The sequence below is a fragment of the Choloepus didactylus genome, chromosome 14 (genome assembly GCF_015220235.1).
Source record: "Choloepus didactylus isolate mChoDid1 chromosome 14, mChoDid1.pri, whole genome shotgun sequence".
NCBI classification, from domain to species: domain Eukaryota; kingdom Metazoa; phylum Chordata; class Mammalia; order Pilosa; family Megalonychidae; genus Choloepus; species Choloepus didactylus.
In genome coordinates this window covers 13,279,467-13,288,887 of record NC_051320.1, presented here as the reverse complement: position 1 = coordinate 13,288,887, position 9,421 = coordinate 13,279,467, and the positions used below count along the sequence as shown (strand labels likewise).

At 39.6% G+C, this 9,421-nt stretch overlaps 1 protein-coding gene across 3 annotated transcripts; it reads right to left on the bottom strand.

Annotated features, from left to right (window-relative positions):
- Positions 1 to 2,779: 2,779 nt before the first annotated feature.
- On the bottom strand, positions 2,780 to 9,336 carry CHCHD7 (coiled-coil-helix-coiled-coil-helix domain containing 7). 3 transcript variants are annotated; one of them, XM_037802917.1, is made up of 4 exons: positions 9,129 to 9,318; positions 6,336 to 6,405; positions 4,814 to 4,912; positions 2,783 to 3,382 (listed from the first exon to the last, which is right to left on the bottom strand). In XM_037802917.1, exons 2-4 carry the CDS (start codon positions 6,387 to 6,389, stop codon positions 3,278 to 3,280), a joined length of 258 nt encoding a protein of 85 aa, XP_037658845.1. In that variant the 5' UTR covers positions 6,390 to 6,405; positions 9,129 to 9,318; the 3' UTR covers positions 2,783 to 3,277. The 3 variants fall into 3 exon arrangements, 2 of the variants coding, with proteins under 2 accessions (XP_037658846.1, XP_037658845.1); XR_005211622.1 differs by having other exon boundaries at positions 3,331 to 3,382; positions 4,814 to 4,956; positions 9,129 to 9,336; XM_037802918.1 differs by lacking the exon at positions 9,129 to 9,318 and having other exon boundaries at positions 2,780 to 3,382.
- Between the last annotated feature and the right edge of the window lie 85 nt (positions 9,337 to 9,421).

Genomic DNA, 9,421 nt, shown 5'->3' with positions numbered 1-9,421 from the left:
GTTGAACTGTAATCCAGTAGACTTGATTCTTGATGACTGCATAACTATACAGCTTTTATCGTGTGACCGCATGACTGTGAAAACCTTGTGACTGATACTCCATTTATCCAGTGTATGGGCAGATGAGAAATAAAATAAAGACAAAAATATAAAAATAATGGGGGGATAAGGGGTATGGGACATTTTGGGTGTTTTTTTTTTTTTTTTCATTTTGGAGTAATGAAAATGTCCTAAAATTGATTGTGGCAATGAATGCATTAAGTATATTATGATACTGTGAGCCACTGATTGTACATTTTAGACAGATTATATAGTGTGCAAATATATCTCAATAAATTTGCATTTTTTTAAAAAAAGCACTTCATAGAAAACACCCATGTCCCATAGATCAAATAGCTGTGCCACTACTACAAAACTACAGTAATCAAGACAGGGTGGTGCTGGCATAAGTACACACATATAGGTCAATGGAACAGAATTGAAAGTCCAGAAATAAACTTTCAATTTAGGGACAATTGATCTGCGACAAGGGGGCCAAGACAATTCAATGGGGGAAAGAATAGTCTTTTTCAAGAAATGGTGCTGGGACAACTGGATAGGCAAGAGCAAAAGAGTGAAAATTGGATTTCCACCTCATACCATATACAAAAATTAACTCAAAATGGGTCAAAGAACTAAATGTAAGAGCTAAAACTATTCAACTCTTAGAATAAAACATAGGTGCAAATCTTCATGGCCTTGGATTAGGCAATGGTTTCCCAGATGTGACACAAAAAGCAACAGAAGAAAACAGATAAATTGGACTTCGTCAAAATTGTAAAAACTTTTGCGTTTCAAAAGACACCATCAAGAAAATGAAAAGACAACCCATAGACTGGGAGAAAATCTTGGGGAATCATTATATCTGATAAGGGGCATGCATCTAGTTATATTAAGAATTCTTACAACTCAATAACAAAAACAAATAAACCAATTTTTTAAATGGGAAAAGGATCTGAATAGACATTTCTCCAAAGATGTACAAATGGTCAATAAGCAGATGAAAAGATGCTCCACATCATTAGTCATCATGGAAATGCAAATAAAAACCATGAGATACCACTTCACACTCACTAGGATTGCTAAATTAGAATTCTCACACACTGCCAATGGGACTGTAAACTGGTGCAGCTACTTTGGAAGTTTGGCAGTTTCTCAAGAGTGTCCCTATGAACCAGAAATTCCACTTCTAGGTATATACCCAAATAGAAATCAATGTCCACACAAAAACACAGGTTCAAGAAACAATGTTATTAATAGTGAATAGTAAACAACCCAAATGCCTATCAGCTGATGAGTGGATAAGTAAAATGTCAAACATTTTATTTATGTGGAATGGAATGTTACTTGGCAATAAAAAGGAATGAAATACTGGTATGCTTCAGCATAGATGAACCTTGAAAAGGTTAGGCTAAGTGAAAAAGCCAGTCATAAATGACCATATTGTACGTTTCCATTTATATAAAAGTCCAGAATTGGCAATTCTATAGACAGAAGGTAGATTAGTGGTAGCCTAAGGGTTGGGGGAGGGAGAGATTAGAGAAAAAGGGAGATGACTGCTAATGGCCACAGGGTTTCTTTTTGGGGTGATGAACATGTTCTAAAACTGGTGACAGTTCCAACAGTGAGTAGACTAAAAACCATTGAATTATACAATTCAAATGGTGTATAAATTATATTTCAGTGGTTAAAGAGAGCTATACCAGCACAGCTAGAGGATGACTGCTGATATCATATACATTCAAAGAGGTGACATCAAAATTCCAAACTTTTAAATAAGCGTACTTTTAAAAGCACTGAAATGCTTGTCACACAATTATGTATCTTGTCAGGTCCTATTTTAATAGCAACTGATACAAATCCAAGAATTTCTGAAACAATCCATTTTTTAATTAAAATAGAATCACATTTAACAATTACGATCATTTGGCTTAAAAACATCCGAGCTGAGTTTTTGTCTCAGGCCAATGAGATGGATAGTTTGTTGTCAGCAGCCATTAAAATAATACCTTTGATCTAAGAGCAGTACAAACTGGACTGGATGAAGAGAAAGGACACCATAAGCAATTTATTTTCATTGATACTCTAGCATACATTAAATTTTATTAAATGAAATCTCTCTCTTATAAAACTATCCTAAATATTTTGTAAATAAAACAAATGGGATTGAGAAAGGCAGTGAGGATAAGGGGCACTGCTGCACACTCCACCCCAGTCACCACACTCAACACTCTGTGTTAGCAGCACGTATCATAAGAGGAAGCCCAGCTCAAGTCTCATCCCAGTGCTGCGTTCACCTGATGAATCCCCTCAGCATTCCTTTCTATGCCCCATCTCATCCTGCAAATAGAGATCCTACTTCTAAGGGATTCACTTCCCTTTGTTCCCGGTTACCCTTGTTCAAGAGCTGAGACTGCAACTTCAGGTTACCCAGGGTTTACAGAGTTTAGTCACAGAATCCTTTAAGACTTTCCTCAAAGAAAGAAAATTAAGAAAATCGTTTTTGCATGCCATTTATTTATGACAACCTTCCCATCCCCTTGCTTTTCTCCTAGCCCATGAACTAACCTTACTTAAACGAAGTTAAGTGAGATTCAGTCTCTGAAGGATCCAGATCCTAGGAATGAGCTTGCGAGTCAAGGTCCACCATCCACCCTTCCAGACTTCCCTTCCCCTACTCTTCCACCCAAACTCTAGTTTGAATAGTCTACATTCAAGCTTGGTTCATGCATTCCTTCCACCATGTTGTTGCTCACATTATTTCCCTTCCTTGGAAAAACTGCCTCTCTCCCACCCCCATTGTTTACTTATCCAAATTTTACTTTTCTTTCCAGACCCAGCACAAAAGCTCAGCTCCTCAGGCAGACTTTCTTAACCCCAACTTACCTTCAGAAAGTCAATATAAACTTTACTTACCATTTAAAGTGATATACCACTGTCAAAGTTCAGGGCAAATGCAAAGTACACAATGCTAACATAACTTTGTCTCTCTTGTACAACTTAAGACCTATGTGGGTAAGGCCTGTAAGATCTTAAAATATTATAGCAATCATTTATTAAAAATATTCATCTGCTTTTTTTTGCAATTTTATATAATTTATTATCTTTATAAGGGAACAGCATCTGTTTTTGAAACACAAGGTAGAAAAAACTGGATCACAATCATGCAGGTCAACAGGAAACTGACTTTACGTTTTTATCTGCTTTTAAATTATACAACCAATTTTAATGTAAGCATTCAATAAGGCATCTTTCCCATTGCTTCCAAGATTTCATCTCTTTCTGCTACTGTAGGCATAGATGGTGTCACTCCATTCTGTCTTCTCTGAACCATGATAGAATTCTGCATGTAGGCATAAAACAAGAACAAACCACAGTCATGTTTTAAATGCTAATCATTTGCCAGTAATTTGCTATTAATTTCTTAAAAAGGAAATTCTCAAACCAAATTAAAAAAAAAAAAAATTCTAATTCTAGGACTCCAGATAAATACTTTCAAAGCTATTAACAATTAGAAGCAATTATTCCCATAAGAGTATGGTAACAGTAATAAGGATGGTACCTACAAGAGACCAAGAGTATATAGTCCACCAAAAAAGGCTATTGAACAAATTGCTCAATAAAGCCACCAGTGAATTTAGCAAAGGGAAAGTAGCTGGATCCAGTGCTCAGAGAAACTGAAATTATGCAGAAATGTCTCAAGATCCAAAAAGGAGAGATATTGTATGTTACCACTAAAGTGAACTCTGAAAAATGTAAAATAAGTGTCTTACAACGTAGAATATAGGGGACCTAGAGATAGACAAAAGCTAGTGAAGGGAGGATGATAATCTAATATGTACAGATGTGATAATGAGGGTGATATTAATGGTATGGGAATGGTCAGGTGTGACTAGGGTTCATTAATGGGACTGTAAGTATCAGTGATGCATTAAAGGCAAACATGTTTGTAAATGGTTGTTTAAAGGCATGTAACCCACAGAGTAGCACTACAAACCTAAATAAATGTTAGCATGATATACTTCTAAGGTATAACACTGGTGCAGAGGGTTAACAACAGAGTTGTATGGAAAAACTACCCATTACGTATTAAATACTATATTTAATAGGAATATCTTACCAACTCTACATAATACTAGGGATGAATAATTAGCAGCTAATAAGAGCTCTGGGATGTATTATGTTATGATAACTGTTTAAAGTTGAGAGTGATCATGACAGTACAACAAAATGAAGACAATGTGAGAAACTGACCATTTATCTTGCGAGAGACTATAGATTAAATTAGGAACCCATTACCTAATAGAACAAGCCCACAACTTGAGGCTTGCTCTTGTGAAATTTAGGGTTATAAATAGGAGGCTGAGCCCTCCTAAAAAAAAATTAATAATAATAATGGGACCATTTTTAACTACCATGGATGGCAGCAGGAGGGCAAAAGGCAGAAATGGAAGCCGAATGTGAGGTGTTATGGTGGGGTAAGTTACACATTTTGTTTATGTCCAGGAAAACTAAAATTATAACAAGGTTATTGTTTTAAGGCTCTAGAAACCTAAATACCCAGGAAGACCCACCTATAAAGAAGTATTCTTAAATGCTGGAGTAGGATGAGGCCATTAAAAAGTACTCTTAAGGATCCATTAAGATAAAGTCAAAAAGGTAAGTTTCCCTATAGCTATCACAATTGTTGGATTCTGAGTATTCACTAATTGCAGGCCTCCATATGAAGCCTAAGACTTGGGGTTTTAACATAAGCTAACCAAGCCAGGCTTACCCAGAATTTCCGGCAATTTTTGTACTTCAAGAAGTAAGTAGAACACTTTTCCCTGTCATAGTTATTTTCATCCAGACATCTGGTAGAAGCGTCTGATTCCTTTAATATGTAAGATAGGCATCATTTAAGAGTTGGAATGGGATCTAAAAAAAAATAAAAGACTTCTGAAGCTTCGCACCTCCCCCTCCCCCCCACCCAAGCAGACAATTTGAAATAGTTCATTTTAATAGGCATGAACTCAACCTGAATTATTTCCAACTCTCCCAGCACTCACTCTGCTCAGGGCAGACATCTTCCTTTTCATATTCTGCATCACTTTTCTGAATATCTAATCATAGGTATTTGAGCCAAAGTGGCAACTGGGATCACTGAATCAGTGCTGTGGCTATTTAACAGAGAAACTGAGGCAAGGTGCAATATGCTCAAAATCACTGCTGCACAGCTAAAATGAGAACTTCGTCTCCAGATTCACAGTACAACTCTCCTGCTTTTCCAAGTTCCCCCTCCAACTTAAATCTTTTTTTGATCTTAAGCCCAGTTTGGAGATCCCAGGTAAACGGCTCATAAATGGGCTACATCAAGGCAACCTAAATTAACTCCACTCATCTCAATGCCTTTTTGGTTATCATTCACTCCACTATGCCAGTAAATACACTATTACATAAGCAATTTTAAGAGATATCATTAATATCACTTCAAAACCAATGCAGGGTTATGAGTTCAAAGGAGAGCAGCTGCCATTTGGGAACTAAACTTAAGCTTTCTGAACTGGAAAGGGACAGAATAACTTTAAAGTGAAAGATACAATTCTGAGAGGTCAACTAAAGGAAGGTTTTAACTAAATGAGTAGGTGATTCGCTTTCACAGACCTAAGAAACATGTCCTTCTAAACAGACTTTTAAATAAAGCTGTTGAAAACTGATCTAATATACAGAACAAAGCCATATTTCTATGTCAAATATTTAATTAACGTATATATTTGGAAAATGCATATTTTTATAGCTCCACTTTGATGCTGTATTATCCAAAGGTGACAAAACCACAATAAGTATTGCAGGTCATACCAAATAAATGATAATTATCACAAAACACTTTGTTTATAAGATACCAAAGATACTGAGAAATACCAAAAGATATTTGATTATAATTCCACTGGCCCACTACTCTCAGTCAGGTTGTCTCACGGACATGATAAAATTATTACTGTTATGACATATATTTCAGTGAGAGTTTAATAATGTCATACCTTCCAAGTTTCCATGTTGTGTCTAAAGATTTTCCTTGGTGTTACCTACGCCTATTATTACAGTGACAACTAGCATCTTATGCAAATAAAGGAAACTAAGTAAGAAAGATTAGCAAAATTATGAAGACCTTAAAAATGCTCTAGTGAAATAAGGATGTACTGACCAGGACTATTTGGTACAGAAACAATTCTATTCAACAACTGCAGAAAAAAGATACCCACAAGATTAGAAGAAACCTGTTCTTCCAACTTTCAGGAATATTAAAAGGCCCCTACCGGCAAGCAAGGATTTATGTCAGGATCTCTCAGTTTCCGTGTGACCATGGGCATCCTAGCAGTCTTCTTTCTGCAAGGAGATGTTAAGAAAAAGAGTCATACAGGGGGTGAAAGGAAAGAAATCCCATTAGCCCCGAAAGTATTTGAGAATTTAATTTTGGCATAATAATTATCTAGTGAAGAACTCCTTGTATTCTCTGTATTTTGAGAATAAAGACTTGGACATGTTTTTCCTTTGTACTGTCCGTGGTGCCTCAGCACAAAAGGCATATTTAAATGCATCTACTGAAATTTGATTAGAATAGTCAGTAAGATGGTTCACTATGATTCAGTACGGTTTACTCTTATTTCCACAATTTAACAACAAAACCTAGGAATAGAGTATACACTCTAATGATGACTCCTTTATTATAGATTGTTGGCATACAAAATTAGCATGGAATAACTGAGTAAACCCAACTTTGGCAAGAACATTTATCATCTAAAATACCTGAATGCTGACCAGTACACCAAAAAGCCAAGGTAGTTGACATTGTAAAAAACCATAATATTGGGCAAGGGGGGGGGAGGGGCAGGAGTGGAACTTAACTTCCAGTGGCATCTTCTATTTAAATGATACTTTCCTGGGTTGAAGTCAGAAATGCTACTATGGCTCAGTAATCTTCCCACTCAAGCCTTAGAGATATGCCTCTGCAAAAGTCTTTATTGATTAAAGATGATCACAGTTTACTAAAAGCCATTGGCTACCACAAGACAAGCCATATATTCTTGTAACAGGCATGACAAATATATACCAGGATAACTGCCCTCTATAATGGAGTTTAACTGAAGTTGCTAGGCTTATATCTTTAAAGAAATGTCATAGAAAGGAACAAAGGAGAAAATTCAAAAAACAGTCAACTGTTAATTACTTCAAAGTGACTTTTGTTGTCGTTTCACCATATGGGTATATTATTTTAACATGCTTTGCACAGGAGCTGATTTAACTTGTACTCCTGAATCCTGTTCTAACTTAATTCTCCTACCTAAAGATGGAAAACATCAATAATGTAACATGACTTACAAAACACCACTGAACAAAATATGAATCCAGTATTAGCAACCAGAAGTCAGAGCTTTTGTATGAAATGGTTTTTATTTTCCTTGCCCAAGATGGGACCACCAAAAAAATATCATTCAGGTTAACAGAAATAAAGTGTATTCAGGAAAAACCATCAAATCCCAACAGTCAAACCTCAACTAAGAGTCAGCTAGACCAATTTCTTTTATTAGAGGAAACATCATGATATCCAAGCTAGAGGAGACCAAAGAAGGATGGAAGACGACTGGGTTATCTTGGGGCCCTTTAACTTTAAGGACCCATTAAGCAATCATTTTATGGTTTGCATAGAACACTACATGAAAATGCCCTGCTAACAGAAACATCTTGGCAAAATTCAAGATGCTATTCGATCTCATCTAGAAGCTTCTTCCTTTTCTGAACATAATTCTTTTGCAGGCTTGACTTCTTCCTAAGACAGATGTTGGTACTAAGTAAATTCATGGCACTAAGTACTAATTCATGGTACTAAGTAAATTCATGCGTTCTCCACTTTAGAACACAGAACTCTTAACTAGCTGTTCACATTCCTTAGCTACAAAACTCAGGTTGGGTGTTTACATGCTAGTGTTCTACTCTGCCTTTTATCATCATCACCAATCAGTAATTCTTTTAAAATAATTAACATTTAGGTAGCATCACATACACCCGGATCAGCATTGTAGCATGAGTTCATCTGTCCGTTCCATTTCCTTTTCCTTCCCGATTCTACATGCAAGTCAGTCTGAGTTTGGATTTCTGATTGTGACCTCCTTGGCATGAACTCCTCATGTAATAGCCGGAAATGAAGAGAAAACTGTGAAGTGAGGAGCGGGGCTGAAGGGCAAGATCCAGTGTTCTGCTAAACAAGCCAGATCTACTTACTTATTGAAGGAACTAAACAGATGCTACAAAACTCTACTTGCAGAGAGTAGCCAGAAAGAAAACCAAAGATTGGAGACAAGGGCCGCAAAACCACGGCACAACTGAAGAATGACACTAAAATCACTCTACCGGACAAACTACTCAAAAGAAGTGTTTCTTGATTTCCCCATCCAGCTGTTCACGTCTCCACTCTCCAAGAGGCTTTGAAAGGGACGCGGGAAGGGAAGGGAACGCTACTGAACACGTTCGTGCACTTGCTGATCGCAGGGGGAACCCAGATGCACCTACCAGGAATCTGTAATCGATCAGCCAGAACCTAAAGCCTTAACCCATTGCTGGGGCAAGGAGTCCCGGGGTGGCAATCTGGAGAGGGGTGGGGAGGGCGAACGGAGAACCTGGAGAGACGAGTCCGAGGCCTCGCCGCCTTCCGCGATGCTGCCTGCCGGCCTCCAGCCTGTGGGCACAGGTGAGCACACCTTCCCTCTGCCTTCTCCGGTACATTACGAGCAGGGGCGAGGACAACCGGCCGGACATTGGGGGATGAGGGGCGGAAAGAAGGCAAGTACGCTTCAAAGGCTGCCGGAAGGTTGCTGAAGGAAGGGCTTGGGACTCCCAGGAAGGCCAAGGTCACCTTCCTCACCCCCAAACCCCGGGCCCGCAATGACCCATCGGGGGGTGGGGGGGGGTGGCGGAGACGCGGCGGGGAGGCCGAGTGGCCCCAACCTCGCACCGCATTGGGGTACTCGGGCCCGAGGTGGGGGCACAGCTGCGCCCCTCTTTTCCCCCTTCCCTGCAGCCGCCGCGAAGCAAAGGGCGGGGGAACCACTCACCTCAAAAGGCCGCTCCGCCGGCTACCCGGCCGTCAGCAGCGCCAAACACGTCAATGGCTCACGCAGCAGTGCCTTAAGTAGCGCGCACCCCAACGTGCTGTCCCCGCTCCCCGGCGACCGCCCGTCCAATCGGCGCGCGCCGCCGCCTGATGGACAGCCGAGCGGGGTCCTCGGCGGAGGGGGAGGGCGCGCCTCGCCCCGCCCCCGGCCTGCGGACTGGGGGGACACCCAGGCAGGCGGAGCGAGCCGAGCGGCACGCGCGGCCCCGCCCCTTCGCCCCCGCGCTGCGGCCC

What these genes read in the sequence shown, in the direction of transcription:
- CHCHD7 (XM_037802917.1), bottom strand. Translation starts at nt 6,389, where the DNA reads ATGCCCATGGTCACACGGAAACTGAGAGATCCTGACATAAATCCTTGC. An exon ending in ACATAAATCCTTGCTTGCCG is followed by an intron (nt 4,913 to 6,335) that starts GTAGGGGCCTTT and finishes TACATATTAAAG; the next exon opens with GAATCAGACGCTTCTACCAG. An exon ending in AAAATTGCCGGAAATTCTGG is followed by an intron (nt 3,383 to 4,813) that starts GTAAGCCTGGCT and finishes GCCTACATGCAG; the next exon opens with AATTCTATCATGGTTCAGAG.